The sequence below is a fragment of the Pelecanus crispus genome, chromosome 2 (assembly GCF_030463565.1).
Source record: "Pelecanus crispus isolate bPelCri1 chromosome 2, bPelCri1.pri, whole genome shotgun sequence".
Taxonomy (NCBI): domain Eukaryota; kingdom Metazoa; phylum Chordata; class Aves; order Pelecaniformes; family Pelecanidae; genus Pelecanus; species Pelecanus crispus.
The window spans coordinates 15,860,673-15,884,474 of record NC_134644.1 but is presented as its reverse complement, the minus strand read 5'-3'; the positions used below and the strand labels follow the sequence as shown (position 1 = coordinate 15,884,474).

Sequence of the window (23,802 nt, the reverse complement as noted above, 5' to 3'; positions counted from 1 at the left end):
TCTCAAATTACATCTGATAATAGAGGGGGGAAAAATAGTCAGAGCTTGGTGCCCATATGAAGGTGTTCCTTATTTCTTCAAATATTTCCTCATTTAAAACTTATGGAACTTCAATTCAAACAACGGGGCTTAAGCTATGACTGTAATTAACACTGAAGTAGCGCACTAAAGCTGGAATAACCTAGTATTCTACTAGTCAATATTTCACTATTTAAATAGACATTTAAAGCTTTCAAGAACAAACTGAAATAGTAGTAAAAACAAATATTAACCCACACACAATCAAATCCATTGTGTTTTTAAGCTAATACCAAAGTTTACGCTCGACAGTAACTTAAATTCTCTTAAATCTGAACAGATATGCTGCCCTCAAAATTTAGGAGCCAGGTGGGGTGGTCAGGGCCTGAAAACTACTTGCTGTTGAGAATATCACTTATACTGCTAATGAAAATCTCGTCTGTTTTTAAAGCATCTGTGGAAACACTATTTGCAAAGTATTAAAATACTTTATGTTCCACACTGCTAATTAAAAATTCCCTGGAAATTTCCTTTAAACCCTTCAAAAAGGCACCCTGCACACCCAAATGCAGAGCAAGGGATGGCTGATAGTGATCCTGTGCTCCTTTCATATTAGATTAAATAGGAGATCAGTATACAAAGACATTTCATGTACTGACTCACTTGTTTTTATTCCATTTACTACAGCGCACACTACATCTTCTCTTTGGAGAAATTTCATTTAATTAGATCCCAACTACAAAAGATAAAGACCAGTGTTATGAAAGTCTTTTACTACGGCAGTGCAGCACTGCCAAGGCATTAAGCTGCCCTCTAACCCTAAGAACTGGTCCCACCAGAACAGGTGCTGCTGCTGACTTGCATTACCTGTTCTGGAATAAGTAAAATATTTCACTCCCTAAAGCTCTCAGTCTGGTACATTTCAACATTTTAAAAATAATAATAACAATAATAATAATGAAGAGCAGTGAAAACAGTTGTAATCTGAATAATAAATTCAAAAGTTTCAGTACCCATCATGTTTTTCAGTGCAACAGACAACACACTACCAAAAGCTCGCAGGGTGTGTATTTACACTATAGGAGCAACTCCTTGAGACAAAACAGAAATCATAAATCATGTCTTAAAAGCAGAGATGATGGAGACTTTTCTTGCAATTAAATTAACACCACAAGTTTAGCTAGCTCTTAAGAAATATTATAGCAAAAAAATCCAGCTTTACCTGCATACAAGCTTGTATGTATACACATACGTACTCACATACAGATTGCAAATCAGCAGAGATTGTTCTCTGCATCGTATTAACACAGCAAGTTTTACAATCTTTTTAAAAATTTTGGGGGGGGGGGGGGGAACTATCCAAATACAAACCTGCTTTTTCTGCGTCTGCCTTTTTTGAGCACCCAGTGTAGCTGATTTAAAAGCTAAGAGAACTTGGACTGTCTCCTAACTTTCACAGAATCTCTTCGGCGATCATATGAAAAAGACGACGACTTCTTTGTAATTTTCCTCTTAGGTGTGTCTGCCATTTCATCCACCAAAGTATGGTTACCTTCAAGCAAACAGTGTCCCAAGAAAATAAAAACTCAGTACCATCAAGCTTCCAGGCAAGCTTACAGAGAACAGTCTTCAGTCCTATAGGAAGTGGAGCAACCCACAAGGAACGGAGCCCATCTGAGAACTATTTTGGTTCTTCCAACAGGTTGTACAAATGAAAAAAGCCGATGGTCCTGCAATGCTGTATGTCACCGAAGAGCTGGCAGAACTTCTTCTTGCTGTATAAACTCAAACAGGCTTCAGCAGTGATGCTAATCTGAAAAATGTAGTGACAATCCTGCTGAGCACGCTAAAGTGTGAACGGAAGTGTAGTTCCCTGCACACCAACAGGGTGTGGAAGTACACCAACAGGGTGTGGGGATGAAGCAGAAGACTTTGGGTTCAAAGCATCTTCCTTAACTCCTTCCTTTCTGGGCTAACGCTAGGAAGGTATCTGAAAAGTCAGACTGGTGAAAGCTCCCCCAAAACAGACAGCATTATTTTCTTCTCTTTGGATCCAAGGCACTTCCTGAAGGAATCTTTAGCATGAGGTAGCTGCCCCATTCATTAGGGGCCCTGTCTTAACCTAATTCAAATATTCCCATTTCTCTCTGTCAGAAAGACTATTCACACTACAAACTTACAAGGTACTTTACCTAGTTAAGCCAACTGGAAAATAAAGTCCAAGCCTACGTACGAATCTTACCATCCTTCCTGGGAATAAACTATGAAGTTACAGCACTCTCTTAAGGACCTGTTGGTAACAACGGGTAAGAGGGTAACACTAATGAATTCTCATCCTAGATGACAGTGTGGGAATCTTATCAGACAGCTGAGATTGCAACTTTTGTTACAGGGCTGTGTTTAGGTAGGAATGTTTCCCTTGCATAACGTATTAGTCAAGGAACACTAACAAGTGTTGTAGAGCCCCAAGACTTACTGCTATTGATTTCCATTAAGCAAACGATATCCAAAGTGCAAAGCTCTGCATGTGGGAATGCGCCTGCATACCTAACTCTGTCAGATTTTAAATCTGGGTTAAAAGACAAGGGGGAAAACTATCTTTTGACAAACTTACGCCATTGTCCAGGGTCTTTTCCAGAAATTTTTTCCTTAATTTATTCATGACGCTACTTCACATACAAAACAACTGTGAATAATTTATACTTGCAGGATTATCCATTACTATAATTAAGCTTAATATATGGGTCAGCCCTCTAGTGTACGAGTCTCACCACCTCTGTTAGGAAATATCTGTGAAGTTGGAACAGCATTTCTTTTAAGACCGGCCGATATCAGGGAGTAAGAGGGGTAGTGTTAATGAATTCCCATAACCAACCTTTTCTGCAATTTCTTCCTTTGTTGTAGGATGAATAATATACCTCTAGGACAAAATGATATTGCTAAAATTAATGAAAAGCTATCAGAATATCATGCATTTATTAGCCATAATGGCCTAATTCTAGATTTACTGCAGAATTTCTGTGGAAACTTACACTGTGAAGAATTAGAAAGCACTGTTTCATATTATTGACAACTACATCTAGGTAGTGAATCTGTAATTATTACAGGACAAATGGAAAAAAAAAATTATTAAATATTTTTAGTACTAAGCAACTCTTAATTGTGCCAGGATTATAATACTGTAGCAGTCATCATCCATAGCCACATACTGACCCTCAGTGTTACAAACATTAGACACTGCAAGACCATCATCAGTTCAACACTCTCTGTGGTTTCCACCAAAGTTTAGATTAAAAAGACTCTTTTTTCACAAATTGAGACCCTACTTAAATATACCAGTTCCCATGATTTACAAGCATCATCTTTTTGAAGAGCAAAAATAAGCAGATAATTCAGCATATGCATGCTTTTAAACCATGGCGTCTCAAGAAAATATATGTCCTCCAAAACTTCTTGAAGCATCTGCAGCGTTTGACAAAAATCACAAGTATTCTGATATATCATAAAAATTAAGGTCAAGGAAAGCATGAAAGCCTTTTGCAGATAGCTACTCTTATGACATACTCTAATTGTGCTTATTTGCACAAAAGTAAATATTAGTAATTAAGACTAACAAAGGCACAAATAAACTTTAAAAAACCATTAAAATACATTTGACCTTGTATCAAATACCAGGTACAATCCTGATCATTTCACTTAAATAAAAAACACATTAGACCTAAAACAGGTGCAAGAAATGTAACAAGGATGAGCAGAGATAATGAAAGGATTTCCAAATGAGAGAAAGTAAATTACAAAGGAAATGGAAAAGGACAGAGATCCTTAAAATCTTTAAAGATACAGAAAAAGGTCTGGATTATATTTATTCACAGTTCCCCTAAATACAAATACAAAAATCTGCAGCACTCAAAAAAGAAAATTTGAAAACAAAAGGTGGTATTTGCTTTGCTAATGAAAACTTTAGTTTCATTTGATGCCCCCAGATCTTGCACTGAAAAAGACAAAGAACAATTCCTCAATGCTACCTCTGATTTTACAGTCATCTACAGTTTGCTTCTTCCATCCCCTTTTCAAGGCTGAGAGTCCTGGTCCATTTAGAGACTGCTGGTAGAGAAGCCTTTAATCTATACCTGGAATCAATGTTGGCATTTGCTCTCTGGTTTTGCTATTTCTACAAAATCTTTTTTGGTTGCTTGGTTTGTGGCTGGAGGAAGCAGAGGGCTCAACACCAGCACGTACAGCAGCAAGATCCCCTCACCTGCTCCCTTGTCTACCCCTTGCTTTGAAACAGGGACCGCTCGGGCAGCTCCACAGCCACCGGCAGCCTTGCTGAACTGAAAGGGAAGGTCTCAGCCCGCTCATGTGCCCACCCTCCCTCTTCTTCCTTCACACCTCAACCACTTCCAGCAGTGAAGTCCTCTGCCTTTCCTCCTCAGCTTGCCAGATCCTTCGGTGAACTGACAATGCTCATGAAATAGCAGAAAAATATTCCATTATTTTTGCGAGGAGGAGTCTTCTGCCATTTTAGTGACCAAATCTGCTAAGAGAAAAGAGTTCAAAGAGTGACGGAGCCTGCACGAGGTAAGTGGCAGGACGGGGATGACAACATGGGGGAGAGGCAGACGCAAGGGCAAGCTGCTGGAAGCCACCTTAGATCTTATTATGTCTCACAGAGCTGTACCTTGCCGTGTAAGCTGATGTTTCCAGAGGTCTATTACAAAATCAAAACCATTTTCCCAAATGTAATAGCTAGCTCAGAAATCATTATTTTATGCATTGTTAAAGGAGTCTCTCTCTGAAAGCACATCACATTTGCCAAAACGGTATTTCATCCACCATGTTATTGTCTACTCCCTGTGTATCAGAGGACGCTTCTGCAACCCTTCATAACTAGCATTTACCATCAACTTCGGTTTCACACACAATAATGGAATTTGTCACTCCAGCATTCAAATCCCCCTTCCCTTTTTTCAGAACAATTGCAAAGATATTGAACAATACATGCTCTATTTTCCATCTTCTGATCAGTTACACACCCGTAAGATCCTTCCTCTTATCCCATGGCAAGTTTGTGGGGGTTTGGATTGTACTAACCCAGTCACTGTTGCTCGGGTCTGTGCTTCTGCTGAGAATATGGGAAGGTTTATGAGGCATGACTTTCTTCGCAACGTTGTCGTGGTCTTCCCCAGTATATCATATTCATGCATGGGCCTGCTATTCCTCAGAGAACAGTTTTTACCAAATTATTCAATTTTCAGAAGCCAGATTTACCTGAGGCTCTTCAGACCTCCGTGGAAACTAATTTACAAATGTCACTCCTCTCCTACTTGGGAATTCTTAGTGCATTGATACAACTACTTCAGTAATACAGGAAAGGAATTGGGATATTGCAGTTTATCCCAAAAATAAACAACAAATCATGAACTGAAATGCTGTCTTCACAGAGCTAGAAAAAGTAACTGATGATGACACTAAGAATTTGGAGAACAGTGCTGAAATGAGATGAAAAACTAAGAGCATTTAGTTACATCTCATATCTCTTCGTGATTGGAAAATGCACGTGCGTCAATATTAATAAATTATGCCCAGTATTTCCTTACTTCCATGGCTTTTAGCCTCATCCATAAACACTGTGAAGTTAAAACTTCGTTTATTAGAAATACTACAAGCATTTTAATTCCATTCCTAAACAGAAGATAGTGTTTATGTTTGGAGTATGTGATTTCCACATATGTTTTCATTACGTAGCAGCTGGGAATAAAGACTACGTAAAAACTTTGATTTTCTACTTTAAATCCATCATCAAGATGGACCTAAAACTCATGTGTCCATCCCAGTAATAATGAGTAAATAGTGTTAATGCAAGAAAACCTGGTTAAAACAGACATTCTGGTTTTACCAATTTGTCAGAACTTCGGTTAATACATAAATTGTCAACTTCTAAAAATGTAAATAAAATTAAAAACTGCAGAATACTAGATGACATCAAGAGCTCATTGTTAAACTGAAGTTTTTAGTTTTTTAACAGAAAATAATCATGGAATTGTTATACAAAGGGTTTCTTTCCCAGTATCAACACTTTCCCAAGCTCAGTGGCTCAAGTAGTTATTTTAAGCTGTTACAAGAAAAGCATGCCTTATGCTCAGAATGTGTTTTGCCAAGTCACTTATGAGTAACAACAAATTGTTTCAAGGTCATCCTGTTTTCCTGGGATATGGGGAAGGCAGTCACAGAACAAGCAGAGAGAAGCTGCACACTGTGGCAGAGATAATCATGGCAGTAGTTGAAATTTAAGTTGATGGAAAATTTTTGAGGAAAAAGGAAGAAGAGCATGCTAATCATGGTATTGTAAATACTAAGGATCATATTTTTGAGTAATTTTTTGGCATTTTTAGGTTTGCTGTCAGATTCGCTGCACTGGACCTGGATGTTCTTTCATTCACTCCAGGGTTTTAATCTGTTAATGGCAGAAACAAACTTTGTAAGTACCACAGAAAGTTGTTGTTCTCTGTTCACGGTTTTAGGGTTAAATTCTTAAGTTGCAAAGTCAAAGAGAATTCAAATGTAAACTCAGCTGTAAGTTTGCTTAAATGAGGCAGACACACCCCAATTTAGAACAAACAACACTACTTCTAAGTATTCTGATTATGTGCTGATGGAAATCTAAAGATAACACAAGTTTATCTGTGCAACTTTTGTCAAGTTCAAAAGCTCTTTAACGTTTTGAAGAGAAGGAACAGACACAGGATTACCAGAATCTCATTCTTTCTACCAGCACCACATTTTCACTGGTCTACCCAGAAGTTACTATAGAACTGGGGTCTTGCATAATTGTCCCTAAGAATAAGAGTGACAGAAGAAAAATCAACAGCAGCAAGATATTGTAATCACAGCTCTCCAGTCCCTAGCTAGCCTTTAACCTTAACATCATAATGCACTTGCCCAAAATAGACTTATTTTTTGTGTTGGTTTCAAGTCAACATTTGTTACAAACAAAATAGTCATCCTTTCCAAACTCACATTTTGTGTATCACATGCCTCTCTAACTCAACAGTGCTTTCCAGGGGGAAGTAAACAAAACAACAGTATTATTTAGGATTGACCATATGTTTAACACACAACCCAAAAGTTCATTTCCTTTCCTCTACGCTGGGAAAAGCTCCTAATATGCTTTCATATTATATGAAGATGATGCTCAAAGACTTTCTCCGATCATGCTAGAAGCAAGCCAGCACTAAATTCATAATATTAATAAGCAGCAATTTGACTACTTAACATAGTTAACTCTAGATTATGAATGTTTACAAACTCCATTTCTGCACAGATCTATGAAATCAATCTCCATCCCATTCTCACCAACAGTATTCCACTCGAAACAGCAACTTATTGTGCGTCTTTCTAGGAGGTTCGAAGTATGTCCAACCAGCAGTGAGCGCCAACATCACCTTGATCTTACGGTGACCTGGGCCAGATACTAGTACCACGCACACAAACGCTGTGGTAAGCATGAAACTTGACTCCACAAAATACCAAACCATATTCCTCTGGTTTTTATCTCTGCACTTGGTGGGTCTAAGTATGAATTATGCAGAGAAGAGCTGACTGAATACTTGAAAATGGTAAGTCAAGCAAATAAAGCCCATTCCTCAGTTTAGAGAACAAAACCCAGGCTGTAACTCTAAGCATACATCACAATACAGTGGTTATTTTTGAGAACTAGTGTTGAATTTATTAGGACAGCGATGAAGGAAACAATAAGATGCCAATGCTTTTACATTTACAGGTTGCTTATCCCAAGCTACCAAAAACCTAATACATTTGGGCAAATGAATTTATGAGTAATTGCCATTAGGTTCATACCCTACATTGTTTCAAATTAGCTCTATTTGCCCAACTGCTCACCAAAACCAGTGGCTGTTAATGGCAGATCCTTGTTGTTCTCTTGGGAAGGAAAGCCTCTAATTTTTCAGAAATGTAACTACACCAAACATAGACATTTTGATCTCCAAAGCTTTTCATGGAGCAACAGCCTGAGCATTACTACGCAGTAAAAAAAAATCACATAAAATTGCACATGAAATAATTTTTTTAAATTGTGCAAAATACAAGTGACTCTTTCAGTGAGCATTCAACTGGGACCAAGTTCTAGTCATACACGTACTGTTAAAATGGGAAATTACACAACATTTTCCTGAATGCTTTTTTCCATGTATAAACAAAGGCCTGTGAGATCCCCAAGTAAGAACTTTCATATTACACCCAAAACATGAGGATCACTGAAGTGTCTGTGTGCTTCAGCCTGCCAGGAGAAACCATTTTTGAGGATGGCTGGGGTTTTTTTTGTTCAGTTGGTTGGGGTTTTTTTTGCTGTTGGGAATATCTTCCTACTAAGAACTGAACTGAGGTCATTTCGTATGTTATCATCAAGCTGGAAACTTGTCAAGTTGACAGATGTTTTTTGAGAGCCTTCAAATGAAGGGCTACTTCCACAAGTAACAGAAATCTAAACAAATCAGTTTGTTAACCTATCTTTAAAATATTTTTCTAATCATTAAATGCACAAGAAACCTGTATTTTTAAAATAACGAAAACGGGTTATGCAGTTGACTAAAAGCAAGTTAAAAGGAGTTATTTCTCCTTTATTTCTGCAAAAGAGATATTGGATATTCATCTGCCCAAGCTTTTCAAGCAGTCTCCTCAAACAGTACCAAACATGCTCATACTTAGGACTGGAATGGATGACACTAGTTGAAAACAGATTCTTGTTTCTTGTAGCCAAGTATTTTTCAAAAACAACAAAGACAAAACAATCCATTTGTATTCATGTATACAGAGAGAAAGACAGATAAATATAAAAACCATTGATATATCTCTATTGAAAACCATCTTTCCACTATAAAACCCGGACAAAATTTGCACTTCAATCAATCAATCACAAAAAAGTTTTCCAAGAAAAAAATTATCCAAACGAGCATTTATTAATTTTTGTTTTAATACTGTTACTACCATTAACTGCATTAACCAACTTTTCGTCAGCAACTTCATGTGTAGTGATATTGTGTAATATGAATGTCGAAGTTGCATGCCGGCTAAGTTAGAATGCATTATGCACTTTCTCGATGAAATATGTTAAAGGACTTAATAAAAGCTGTTCCAGAAAGAAACAAACAGCTTAGCAAAATCAGTTTTTCCATGTAGTTTGTTTCATGTTTTTCTCCTTTTTTTTAAGGGGAGAAACACTGAACATCACAAATTATTCCAGAGAGCAACTGGTTAACCCTTACTCATCCGTTCTGTTTTAGTAAGTGACAAATGGATACCAAAACATAGAGACTGAAGAAGCTAAATAAAGTCACCCTTCTATGGTGCATTTTAATGTGAAGGACACCATCACAAAGATGCTTCTCTTATTCCATTCAGAACAGCTGCAGTCTCTAAGGGTCTTTGTATTTGTTACAGGATAGAACATTTTTCTCCATGGAGACAGTGGAATAGGAGTAAATATATTCTTCACATTACTTACGAGTTTTATTTTACTAATATAGTTGACTATACAGAGCAATAGATTCTTCAAGAGGACAAGCTGGTCCTTAGCTGCTTCACATTCTATATTGTGCTTATATGACACTGTACAAATAATTATGGCATAAAAGCAACATCAAAAAGACAAAAATGACAGTTATCACTGTGGGAATGATCCTTACATCTAAAGAACCATGAGAAGACCTAAGTAATTTTCAAAAGTATAGATGATAGGCAGTGAATAGCACAATGAACTTGTCTTCAAGAATGTAAAGAACTTCCTTGTGAAAATGAACACAAAGATATTAAGTGTTCAGTTTTGCAATATCCTAGATATTTTTGTCCCAATTAAAAAAAAAAAAAAAAATATATATAGGCTAATGTTTCATTTTGAGCCTAACTAATCCTACAGGCCTCTAATAATTTAATTAAATGTTTAGAGATCATCTGTTTAAATGCTTTTTAACAAGATATGCTTAAGTGTATATATACACACAATATCCCTAACTGGAGACATATTCAGAACCTTATATTAATGAGACCTGTATCAGGTTCTGCTAACACAAAACTAGTTGGTACACTTGCTATGGAGGAAGCATCAAATGCAAAGCTAACGATCCAAAACTAAAAGGAACCAGGAAGGTCAGCTGTAAAATATAAGACGGGAAACTGAAAAACAATGACTAATGACTGAAATGCTTGAAAAGAATCAAACATGAAGGTCCGGTGAGAATGATTAATTCAAGGATATAAAGCAGTATATAGCACAGTACATGTTTATATTGCACCTTCCTAATCAATACTACAAGGTCCTTTAAAAAAGGAAATTTAACTGATAAGTGCCATCAGTAGCGATGTGCCAGATTCACAGAATCAGAGGATACGAGCTTGGCAAATGCAGAAATGAATACTACTAATTACTAGGTATCTTGTCCATCTATACACAAAAACAATATTGCAATAATGACTTTGCCTGTTTCAGTTGCAGTCAGAGTTTTTCATCTATTAGTCACGCACATAAAAACACCCACAGAGTTTCACTGTGAGGAATTACCCCACTTGAAGGCAGCAAGCCAACGTAACAGCCAAAGAATGAGATCTTGAAGTCACTAGAGCTCAAACTTCTCTTTCTGAAGGAAGAAGCATGTGAGGAGGTAAGAAGTGCATGATTCAAATAAGTTTGAAAAAAAAATACCTACGTACACACATACACAGATATGTCTGTGTGTATATATATAGTGACAACGTGCACCAGCCTCCTTGAGGCCTGTAAGCAAAAGCTAAACTAATCATGCAGCTGAGCACTTCAATATGAGATAACTAACTAGAGGTTTTAATTAGGTTTTCATGAAATCTTAGCTGGGCACTATTTTTATGGAAGAAATTCCTGAAAACTCAGCAGTTACTCTATACAGCTTGAGTAATCCCAACATTTCAGACAGCACGGAGTCTCCATGTCCCAAGACTCCTCAAATAATCTTTCTTTATAGTTGAAATAACCATGTCACTTAAATTTGGTCACAAGAAATAACTGCAGGCAAAGTATTTATTTCTCAAAAATTAGCCTAAGTGTTGTCATTTGGCCAGTTTTCAAGGAGCCTTCAGAGTGCCTGTTGCTTCCAACGGAGGCAATCAAGGATCCTGTCTGTGAAGAGAGCAGGGTCCTGAAACACATTTTCAGACTGAACTCTGTATCAGGCTCAGACTCTTACAAGAGCTTTGGCAAACACATGCGGCTTTGCAGAGAAAAGTGGCACATTTACATACGACTTTACAGTTTGCCACAGTGTTTCTTACCTTACCCTTTTTGAACATGTAATTCAAAGACACAAGTATCTATAACCCCAAACAAACAGCCAATAACCAAAAACCTGTTACCTGACTGTGATCTAAATCTCTACTTAAAAAAAGAGTAAAAGCACTCAAGACCTAGCAGTGTATAATTATTTTCTCAAGTTCTGTGTAACCAGCAATTCCTCGCAAAAAGATTTTTGAAAAAACAATCTACCAACCCTCCACAGTTTAAAAACAACTTGTATTTTTCACATATTCAACTGGTAACGTGAAGCTAAAATCTTAACTTAGAGATTTGGGTTTTTTGCATTACTGTTCCACTGTATGAGGTTCTTTATTCTTATGAGGTTCTTTATTCTTGCAGCCCCCTTTTCTTACTTGAACTTTTAAAGAACCAAAAAGGATGGAACACCCATGATTTCAATAAAAGATGTCCTGTATTTTTTGAAAAAGATAACAGTAACAGACTTCTCACATCTGTCAAGCAAACTATATTAAAAAAACCTAAAACCTTTGCATTGACTCCCACTTTTGGACACATGCAGGAGGCACAGAACGCTGACATGCCAAGGCACAGTGTGCACTGAGCTGCTTTTGTAGCTATTTGTACTTACACGGTCTTTGTCATCGGCTACATCACAAAGAATGTCATCGAGATCTAAGATCCCACCATCCCCATGCTCCAGTCGATGGACTTGTATCCAGTAGTTTGGATCCTGCATAAAAGGAGAAGAAAATAACATCAGATATCACATACCAGCAGAAAAATGTTATTCCACCATATAGTTAACATTGCAGTACTACAAATGCTCGACATTAAAACAACCATTTCGGTCATATTCCTGTAAATAAATGTAAATTGAGATGGAAAGCCAAAGTTCTTTTTTTAAATCACCCTAGATTAGATACATACTCTTCCTACTTTTATCAGCTCTGCATGAGTCACAGCCCCATCACTGACATGCAGGGGAACAGCATTCCCAGTTACTGAATATATGGACTATATAAAAGGAAAATACATCATCCTCAAAATAAAGTCTCTCAGAGAGTGGTCAACAGGCACAAAACGTTACAGGACAGCCATAAAGTGTGTGTTTTACAGGACAGCTATAATGGGTACAAAACAATATTTAAATGATATCAAAGGGCTTTCTACCTGTGCTTTGGTAGAGTTGGTAGACAGGATATCTGAGTCTTATATGAAGAACACTTTCCGCATTGTAATTAAAAAAAGATACATATACGCACACATACGTACACACACATATATATATGCGTATATATGTGTGTGTATATATGCATATGTGTGAGTGTGTGTGGTTTGGCGCGTATAGATGTGTCTAACTGTAACTGGGAAGACTGGCTTTATAGTCTTCATTACTTTTAATACAAAAGGAAACCATAACTGATCGAATAAGGTTGTGCCCACAAAGCATCTTCTACATATTGCTACATGACCTGAATACTCTTTAGTACCCAACTTGCTATTCTTAAAATGTTTGTTTTCTACCAGGGGAAAGTTGTACTATAAACACACAACCTGAACATGATACATAATCTTTTCTTGCTTCTCAAATATTCCCCCGTAACAGTGCCAATGCCCCAGGCTGTTGTTAAGTGTCTAGCAGTAAGAGAGCTTCCTTGCTTTTCACTGAGCAGACACGACTGCAGAAAGTGACTAATTTGAGGACCTTCGAACTTGCAACATCTTGCAAAGTGCCTGACTTCCTAAAAATAGCAATTAGCATCCAAGTGTTTTCAGGTATCAGTGTCTAGAAGTACAAAAAAAAAAAAAAAAAAAAAACCCCAAACCCCAAAAAAAACCCCAAAACCAAACCTAAACAAAATAAAAAACCCCCACCCAAACAAACTAAAAAAAAAAAAAAAAACAAAACCAACCCCCCCACACACCCCCCAAAAAAACCCTCCACCCTTAAAGAACTTGAAAATAATTTGATTTCTTAAAGGATGGAACTGGACAAGAAATGGGACCACCAGAATTCCTCTAGATCTATATGTGTTTTTAAATCTTGACAGGACAGACTGCATGAAATCTTGGACACCATGCTGCATGAAGGAACATCAAGGGATATTTGTTTTGGTTTTAATATCCTAGAACTCTTTTTATTTGCACGTGATACATATGCATAGGTCAAAGATTTAGGAGAAATTGGGTAACCATGAAACTTACTTCATTGTTTGTATAAGTACATCCACCTTAAATACTGCTGTAAATCATCACCACCAGATGATCAGATTTCAGAATTACATTATTTACAGTCATTAGGCTAATCACTTCAGAAATTAAATTACGGATTTTTTTTCTTTAACTTCTCTAAGTATTAAATATCATCACCTTACATTTCTTCTGGACAAGTATTTTTTATACAATTAACTGATTTTCCTAGTATATGGCCTTTCCCCAAACTACACTTACTGCTGTAGCACATTATAGGAGATAATTCAGCATTAATTTTTTTTAAGTAAAAATTCAGGAACAGTTAAAAATAGTACTACGTTATTCACAGTCATGCATACAGAGGTGCACACATAGCTACGTATTACAGAAATTACTCTGTAAAAAGGTAGGTAATGCAAATACTAGGATAACCTTTCTGTTGAGTTTGAATACTCCACTAACATTTAAAGGCAGAGCTGGAAGAAGCCTTCCATGTAAACCAGAAATCCTTAAAAGTTCCTTAACAAACAAGTTCTAAAGGGAAATCCACTGAAGAGTTGCCCATGTAAGCTCTGCTCTCAAACGAAAAGGAAAGAGGATCCTTCCTCATCCTCCAGCCCATTACAAAAATCTCCCCTGCCTCTCATATCTACACCAGAGAATGAAACACAGTTGTGAAAACCCAGGCTTTGAAGACACAACCAAACTGACAAGCTTAGGAAGCATCCTGCACTCCTAAAGGACTTTGTTCAGGTTTCCTCTGCTAATTATTCCATCTCAAAGCCAAGTCGGGATTGAACCATAAGCCAGGCTTCACTACAAAATCTGAAATGGAAAAACTAAGAGAGGCTTTAAGAGAGGCTTCAAGAGAGTCTGATCCCTCATATGTCACACACTTCACCATTTTTGTTTGCATCACTTAATCTTCTTACTGAAGAATGGAAACATTAAAAAACAGATAATTGCAATACTGGCACAGTGACTTGACTATGTCCATCAAAACAAACAGCACCCAAACTGAAACTACAACTTCAATAACCCTGTATCCTTTTTTTTTCTTCCTACCACAAGTACTTCCCACCTCCAAGGCAAATGTAAGAAAACACGCACGATGACAGAATCAATAGTAGAAACGCCCACTGCTGAAGCACTGTTGTGCTATTTCAGTATGCACAATCTACATTAAAAATAGCTTTGATATATAAGCTGCATCACTTTTGCTAATTAGTTCCTTTAAAAGTTTCTCGATATTGCGTAAGAAGTTTTAGATAGACTTCGCTTTTCCTGCATCACCTATTTGTTGTGCCATAGCCTGAACTGCTCTGGTCGCTTTTCCTGTCAGACAAGGTCCCGATACAAAAAAATACGTTAGCAAGACCAGACAAGAAATATATAAAACTAGTTTGGCAAGAATTTACTCTGGCAGGATTTGGTAAGTAAATATGAAATAACAATGAAACTTTTCATTAAAGCCCTCTCCAAACTTCACAGAGCAGTCCTTCTCTTGAGGCCCTTTTACTCTACTAAAGGCTTCACATAAATCAAAGATTTTGTGAGGGAGGCTTGGGAGGGAAGAGAGGTCTAGCTGGCAGGGGAGCACTCACATTTTGTGGAGATTAGTTACACCATAAAAAAAAAAAAAAAAAAAAAAAACCAAAACCACCCAACCAAAAAAAACCCAACACACCCAACCAAAAAGACCAAACCCAAAAACATTGAAGGTAGTGATTTTACCGAGTTAAGAAAATCCACAGCTATTCATGGTTCCAAATTTTAACAACTAATTCTATGTATTAACTAACCAAACAGCATGGAAACCCTCAAACTGCATAAATGTTCACGTTTAAATTCCTACTCTGTGTTCTGTCTGCCATGAACACATGGTGTATACGAGTCAGCTCCTATGCACTGTTTGCTAAATACAAAAGAAACAGGACCAAACTTAACACTGATTTGTATTCAAGTACTATTACATCGCCATTACAAGGGTATCTGTATTCACAGCTTGGTCAACTTGTATTTCTCCATCGCAGCCTGTAAACATATTCATAATTCGCCATGCAATAGCAGTAATACAGTCTTCAAGCACTTTCTGAAGCAGTCAAAAATACTGTTTTGGCTTAGACCAGTTACTGAGTCATAAAGTGGAAATCAGCAATTACCAGAGTTTACTGGAGTTTACGCAACTTCATCTGCAGGGTAAACTGGTCCAATTGCTCCTTCAGGACACCCAAAACACCTTCGGGGTCACCCTCTCCCGGTGGTAGCACAGGGCTCAAGTGAGATCTCACAAGTTAGGAATTTGCTCCACTACTAACCCACAGAGAGATGGCCTGCTCAGGGCACTTGCAACAGGGTGCTTACATGAGTGAAGAGCAAAATATCTTCTAGTTATAAAACAAGGAAAGTGCAAAATATATCGAGTCTAAAAAAGTCAGTTTCTGTAAAGATGAAAAAAAATAATAAAAACAATTTTTAAAATTACTCGAAAGCTTTTCAAGAAACCTGCTTCAGGGTTGTTCTGGTTTAAGAAAACATCCCAGAGTTGGACGCTTCACTGTTGTTTCAAAATTTCAATTTGTATATTACAATTAGATTTTCACATTTTGTCAACAAAGCCACATTTATATCCTCTCACTGTTACAATTGTGTAAAATCACAACATTTGCCGTCTCCAAATCTACAATGCATTTAGAGATACAAAACCACACTTTGATAGAAAACTCATCAGCTACACTGCTCCACCAAAGCGTAAAGTCAGCGATGTGCAATTATTTTGTAAAAGCTGTATAGATGCCTTTGTCACCAGTTCATGCAGAAGAACTAGCAAGTTCACTTCATTGAATACAAGGATAGAAGTAATGCTAAACCTGATTTATAATACCTTCATTTAAATATTGCATCATTCGGCTCAAGTCTAAGCAAGTCAGATCTCCTGTTTCCTGTGTACACCCATTTAACTATTCTACTTGACTATGATTATAAAGGTACTTAATAATTTAAACTCATGAGCACCAAATTTTCTGCTCCAAAGTCCTCAATAATGGAAGATACATATTTACTAAGTGAACACCAGCACTCAGAGTGGAAGCAAGAGCACATTACAAAGGCAATAAGAATGCAGCCATTCATATTCTGTTTATTCCATACAACATGACTTCTAAAAAGCACAAAGGAAAAACTGAGAAAACCATTCGCTTAAGTAATATCATTCAGTATTCTGTAGCTAACCATTTTATGTTCCCACATAATGGAAACAAGCACCATATGTGGAAAACAATATCTAGAAACAGGAATGGAAACTGCAATGTGCTCTTCTTAAATGGCATAGGAAGATTTCTTACTTCTTTAGTACCTAATAGGTGTCTTGGTTTTTGCAAATGTATCCTTTCCAAAAATGTACAGAAGTGTTTAACATAAAAAGTTACAATAAGTAAGATCATTCTTTGAAATATTTTGTCCATGTTGCACAAGAAGAGAACACCACAAGCTTCTTAGTCAGAAGTAGCTATCTATTTAAGACAAAGCAGAAAATCAGGCTCCTAAAAAGCCCGCCTTAGAATTCTTAGCGTTTAGAAATTATGCCCAGTGCTGTGATTTAATCTCACCTGGCCACCAGGAGGATGTCCTGAAGCATCAAAAAGACTATTTGATCTGCATGGCTACAATTAGGTAGTTGGGGGGGGATTGAGGGGGTGATTTCTTGTGGTTGGTTTGAAGCCCCCCCAGAGCCCACTACTGGGGGAGGCCAGCAAGTGCTCCCCAAGAGGTCTCTGTACTTCTTACCTTTGAGCGTACCAACTCAGGTTTCCCAACCGCAGCTTTCAGCTGGGTGCAGACCAACTGTAGTTGCCACTACAATTTGTTACACATCTCGAAATCAAGTAAATTAGATTTTTCTCTCCACACACACTTATATTTTCTAATCTGTTCAGGCCAGAACAGGAAGAGTATTTCTTACAAAGGAGCAGTATCTGGGGAAACATTTGCTTTGCCAAGCTGAGCTCATGGAGGCTTCTCTGTGCCTATCAGAGATCATCTTACTAAAACTGAAATGATTTAAATTTAGATATCATTTATAGCCTTTTGCTTTAAGGTCTTTTTCAGTACATAGACCCTTAAATGATTTTTTTTAAAAACACTGTCAACTGGACAGTCGTGCACAGGTATTTCAGTGTAACTCTCAAAGGAAAATGGACTCGCCACCAGGACAAGTGAAAGCGCAGAAGCAGATCCAAGTGTGTCAATATAACTTCTCACTTATAAACGAGGAGATAAAGGGAAAGTAAGTACATAGTTTTTAGTTTCTGCTTAAAGCCATCTGAAATTTATACATGGCTCTGTGTGTGGTTATCTTCACTGTTTTGAGTATTTTGAGAACAGATAAAGCCTTTGTGGCAAAAGAGTACACACAAATCAAAACCGACTAAATCATCAGCCTGGGGTTTATACCGGACTTGTCTGTTCAGCAGCACATGGCACTTGGGCATGTTAACACAGGCCGAAAGGAAAATAATGGTTAATAAAACTCTAATATATCTGAAAATTTGCCAGTGAGTTTATTCATTTCTCTGTCTAGCTCTGTGCTGCAGGAGGAACCGTCAAAACAAGCAGTCAGGTGCCAGAGGGAAGCCACGAACGCTCGCAATGTCAGCTGGATTCCAGTTACGTTCCACAGCCCGACAAGCCAGCAAGAACAAGTCCCTGGGTTTGAATTGCATCTCCTTCCCATCGCCCGTCTCCTCAAATTTCAGGCACAAGCGAGAAAAATAGTTAACATTAATGAAAGTAGCCCAGGAGACCTCAGAAGTCACCCAATACCTGTAACAACTCTTAAGTTACCAGGTGATGAGTTGAAAGGACAGCTACCTTTTCCATTTCTGACCGCACTCCCCTTGTACCAATTTTAGAACACGTTTACTCTACCTTGCCCTGTGGCCCATGAAGTCAAGAAAAACAGGGCTACAGAAGACTACAGAAAATAGCTGAACGCTGTACAGTAGAAAATAAGCCTCGTGCCTTTCATCTTTTTGTTTCTTAACCTGTAAAACTGCTTTTTGGACTGGGGATGTATCCCGCTAAATTTAGTTTCTTGGTATTTTGTATTACCAAGAAGTAGGGATACATACCCAGGAAGGTTACAAATAATGCCTTTAGAAGAGTTTTTGGATTCATTTTTTTCAAACATACAAGTGTATATACAGTGTCTTCAACCAAGGGGTATATACTGATGCCAGATACGAACCAGTTATGAAAAAGAGAAAAACATGCAAACCTGATCACTGAAGCATCTTGTTCCACTTTTACACTCACCAATGCTTTCCCAGCCTCACTAAAAGAGCTTTAACTTACGAGAACTCCATGCAAGACAAAATCTGAACATCTGGCCAATTTCCCGAGACACTGAAATGTCAGAAAGGGTGTTTACAAAGTAAAAAAAGAGTAATGTTAGGGTTTGTATGCATCCTGCATGTCCACTTTCAACAATAACAGTGATTTACTTAAAAATTGATCACGTTACCTATCAGTTTCAGTCCTCAGCACAGAAGTCTGATAGACAAAAAAACCAGCCAATTAGTCATCCACTTTAGCAATTAAACATCTCCTAAAACCCATTAAATAGAAATAATATGGTCAGTAAACCACTGAAACGCTACTACATACCGAGGTTTGCTGCGTTACTAATGGAGTAAAAAAAGCATCACGAAACTACTGGATCTTGCTTTAAACAGCAAAAGGCTGGTATTAAAAATGGTAAATTTACTTTGGCTGTTAGCCACTACACAGTTTGCATAAACTTTCAGACACATATATGAATCTCTTGCTCTTCCGAAAAGAAACGGTGATTTCGTAAATCTGTAAGGAAAGTAGTCCGAGATGTACTCTAGAGCTACCCTTCCTGTTTTTCCGCCCTACAATTTTCTAGAAAAAAATACTGTGCCTTAGAATTTTTAAGTTCCTACTCATGAGTTACCTCCGTGCACCATGGAAGTCTCGATTTTTTGATTTTTTTTACTCATCCACTTGCCCTAGCAGCAATCTATACCAATCCACGAGAAATCATATTGCTAATTAATTTACATCAACTCTCCTATGTGCTGCACATTTCCGATACCTATTAAATAGCACATCATCTCCATATGCCCCAATCACCTAATATCATACAACAGATCAGGTTGGAAGGGACCTCAGGACATCCCAGAACTGGACGCGGACTGATGCATGCTGAGCAGAGGAGCTTGATCCCTTCCACCGCCTGCCGGCTGTGCCCTGCTGCCCCAGCACAGGGCGCTGCCCGCTGCCAGGCTGCAGGGCTGGCTCCTGCCCCCTCGCTGCCCCCAGCCCCTGGGCAGCTCCAGCCCCAGCCTGTGTCACGGCACGGGGCTCCTCCTTCCCCGCTGCAGGACTGGGCATAGAATCATGCAATCACTTAAGGTTGGAAAACACCCTTAAGATCATCCAGTCCAACTGTTAAGTGAACACTGCCAAGTCCACCACTAAACCATGTCTCTAAGCACCACATCTACACGTCTCTTAAATACCTCCAGGGATGGGGACTCAACCACTTCCCTGGGCAGCCTGTTCCAATGCTTGACAACCCTCTTGGTGAAAAATGGTTTCCTAACATCCAATCTAAACCTCCCCTGACACAACCTGAGGCTGTTTCCTCTTGTCCTATTGCTTGTCACTTGGGAGAAGAGACCAACACCCACCTCACTACTACCTCCTTTCAGGCAGTTGTAGAGAGCGATAAGGTCTCCCCTCAGCCTCCTCTTTTCCAGGCTAAACAACCCCAGTTCCCTCAGCCGCTCCTCATAAGGCCTGTGCTCCAGACCCTTCACCAGCCTTGTTGCCCTTCTCTGGACACGCTCCAGCACCTCAATGTCTTTCTTGTATTGAGGGGCCCAAAACTGGACACAGTATTCCAGGTGCAGCCTCACCAGTGCCAAGTACAGGGGGACAATCACCTCCCTGCTCCTGCTGGCCACACTATTCCTGATACAAGCCAGGATGCTGTTGGCCTTCTTGGCCACCTGGGCACACTGCTGGCTCATGTTCAGCCGGCTGTCTACCAACGCCCCCAGGTCCTGGGGTCCTGGCTGCATTTCACTCTGCTCCTGGCAGCCTATTCCAAAAATACTGCACTGAAAACATTGCTCATTGTAAAAACTAATGACTTTAGTGACATTTCTTCACAGCACGCAGTCCTCTAACCACTAGGAGGTGCCACCACCAAAGGGCAGGTCCAGGCTCCTGAGCACCAGGCCAACGCTTGGACTCTGCTATCAGTGTCAAGTCAGGCACCCACAAAAAAGGAAAAATTATTTTGTGCTGCCACTAGAATGCACGTGGCAACCAACTTTGAGAATTAATAAATGAAAAATAAAGCTTTACATTTGGCTATGAAAGATTAATACATTTTCACCATGACTACTGATTGTTTGTGTTGTGCATAATTATGTTCTGTTTGCTAGGGGGAAAAAATAAAATATTTGAGAAAAATATAGTGAGTGGAGTAACACTGTATCTCTAAACTCCCTCATGTCCATGCTGTGAGCACTGTCTCGCCCAAACTGCAAAATAAAACTTTTACGTGAGATTTATTCCTCTGCAGGAAAATCCTAGACATCTATCCAAGCACTGCCACAAACTCCAAGTGTACTCCACAAGTAAGGTAAGAAAAATGTGCCCTTTTCAGATTACTTTGCTGTAACACAGAGCTTACTCTATAATCTGCATTTAAATACAACAAATAATGCAACAAAATAGTTTATTGATTACAATTTGTAATTATCAGTATGAACTCCAGATGGCAAATATGAATTACAGTAATCAAGCCCAGGGCTCATGAACATGTAGTGAAATGCACTGGGTATGATGGTGCACAATCTCCTATGCAGGGAGATCAGAATTAGGGCAATGAGGCTGAAGAAATAAAGAATATCTTTGGACTGCAGCTCGACAATTGAACCCTGAGTGACTTTCATGAAAGAGAAAAGTGCTTTCTCTTTCTTCCAACAGCTTCTCTCTTACCTCCGCCCATCATTACATCATTGCTTGGATTTAAGCATTTATCGGTTTTTTCAGCCACTATGACAGCTCTTCAAATCCAGTACTAGATTTAGACAAGAATAATGGATTTTACTGGAATAACCAATCCACATGTGTATGTCTCTATATACAGACGTACATGTTGTAGACTGACGTGTATGATTGATCTATGTTGACTAAACACAAAAAATTGCGAGTCAGGCAAAATGTTTCAAAGGAAGATTTAGGAGGGTAGAAATACAGCTGTCTACCCTAGTGACATCCAACATGAGATGAAGAGCCTAATTTATTTCAGAAATGTACTAGAAATAAGATTTCCATTTGGGGGCCATTAATATCAAGCGCCGTGAAAGATGGAAACAACCAGTTTTGATATATGCTCCCAGGTGGGCATAGTCAATTGATCTGGTAGTATGTGAACTCTAAACAATGATTAATATACAGAGAGAGTTGCAAAAACATTATTATATACAGTGCCTCACATTTCCGACACCCTGTAAACTATGAAGTTAATAAAAAATACAAGATGCCACTCTCTGTTCTGGTGACGGTATTATCCCTCTGGGAGCTTCGAAGTCAAGGCTTGGCGAGCAGGACTTTGCAATACAAACAGCTTTGCTGAACCACGTGGAAGGAATGCACAAGTTACGTGAATGACAGGAAAGTTTATCTCTATTTAGGGTGGCAATGATATCTTATGTTTCTGATAGGATTTAGAGTTTTAGCATCCCAGGTGCCTTACTCTCTCCTGCCACCCGGTCAGCGTGCACAGGGGCACCCAACAGCTCTCCCTGCCTCCTGTGCAGCTGCTGTACGCGGGGTGCATGTGGGAAGAGATCCCCCAGGTGCCCTGCACCGCAGCACGCAAGAGCAGCAGGTCACTCGGGCACCGCCAGCTGCCTACGCAGTAATTCCCTGTCCGGTTTAGAGAAGCAATGTGTCACCTATGTCTGTTGCATGAGGCTGGTATATGGCACAAATAAAGAATGACAAACTAACGTATGCTGAAAAACACCTACAGATCAACACCAGGTCAGTCCTAGGACCCAGAACAAATATGTGGAGCATTTCTACTGATTTGCGTTGCAGGGAAATCCTGCTAATATTCAGTGGGGGACTGAAAGGTTCAGGACTTTCCACTGTGCCCTGTAAAAGTCCTCCCCAGGCTCTAACTGTATTCCCTTCCTTTGTTCTCTACACCTATGTGCACATTATAGCTCATACAAAAAGCTTTCTGCATTGCCCAAGCATGCTGACATGAGGTCGAGGACCCCTGCACGCCCCCACTCCGCCATCTCACCCGTACGGGTCAGACACCCGTGGAACAGTATCTCTGTTTAACACACGCCTTTGCACACACACGCATGTGCCTCTGGGTCAAACACACCAAGGCAAATGGGTTTCCAGTTAGCATCTGCAAAAGCAATGTGGAAATAATCATAGTAGCGTGTTAATTTATCTGTTAAATATTTTTCAAGATATTTTAACCAAAACAGGCCTTATTTTCATCTCTGGGGAATAATTTTTAGCAACAATATTTAGCTATTACTTTTCCAAACCAATCTTCTTGTGGTACTGAGTTAAGTGTGTAGTCACTCATTTCTAAACATGCCTAGTATTTGTCTGAAACTTTGACAACCATCACTATATAAATTCAACTACTATAATCATGATTATTTTATAAGGTTAAATAAAACAGATCTGTCAATCTCTTTGAATTCAGGGTTCTGATTGCTGCTAATCCAGAGCAGGAACTGCAATGCAGCACTCCACGTTAGGGTGAAGGAGGGCAAATACCTTAAAACCAAACTCCTAAAAATAGTAATCTCGAGGATTATTTGTTTTGTTTCCAAATGTATTCGTAACTTCTGAAGATAAAGACTTTATTTAAAAAATTGACCCCTAAGGTAACCTTAGGTTTACGATGACTGTACTCCTACTGTCTCACCGTGCTGCAGGGTATTACCATGTTTAAGATTAAATGCAATTAGCACCACAGCAGGCTAGAGACCTCACCAGGAAAATAAAAACAGAACTAATGCTGAGCACTACCAACTCCGCATTTTACTTCTGCTATTTCAGTTTGCATCCCTGTCTTGTTCAGAGGTTGTCAGTTATGGTTCCTCCTCACAAATCTGCAATAATCCTCTTCTTCAAATCAATAACTAAGCTCATGTCTGGTCTAAGCTTATGTCTGGTCTAAGCTTGAGGCTAGCCCCAGTTTAACCAGAAGCAAC

The 23,802-nt window shown here is 38.7% G+C and overlaps 1 protein-coding gene across 8 annotated transcripts in view; it reads right to left on the bottom strand.

The window, feature by feature from the left end:
* Positions 1–23,802, bottom strand: part of PARD3 (par-3 family cell polarity regulator) — a 462,728-nt gene that overhangs the window by 398,075 nt on the left and 40,851 nt on the right. For all 8 annotated transcript variants that reach the window (XM_075704957.1, XM_075704960.1, XM_075704958.1 and 5 more), the window contains exon 2: positions 11,949–12,050. In XM_075704957.1, coding sequence (XP_075561072.1) covers positions 11,949–12,050 — 102 coding nt within the window. The remainder of the gene's footprint in view (positions 1–11,948; positions 12,051–23,802) is intronic.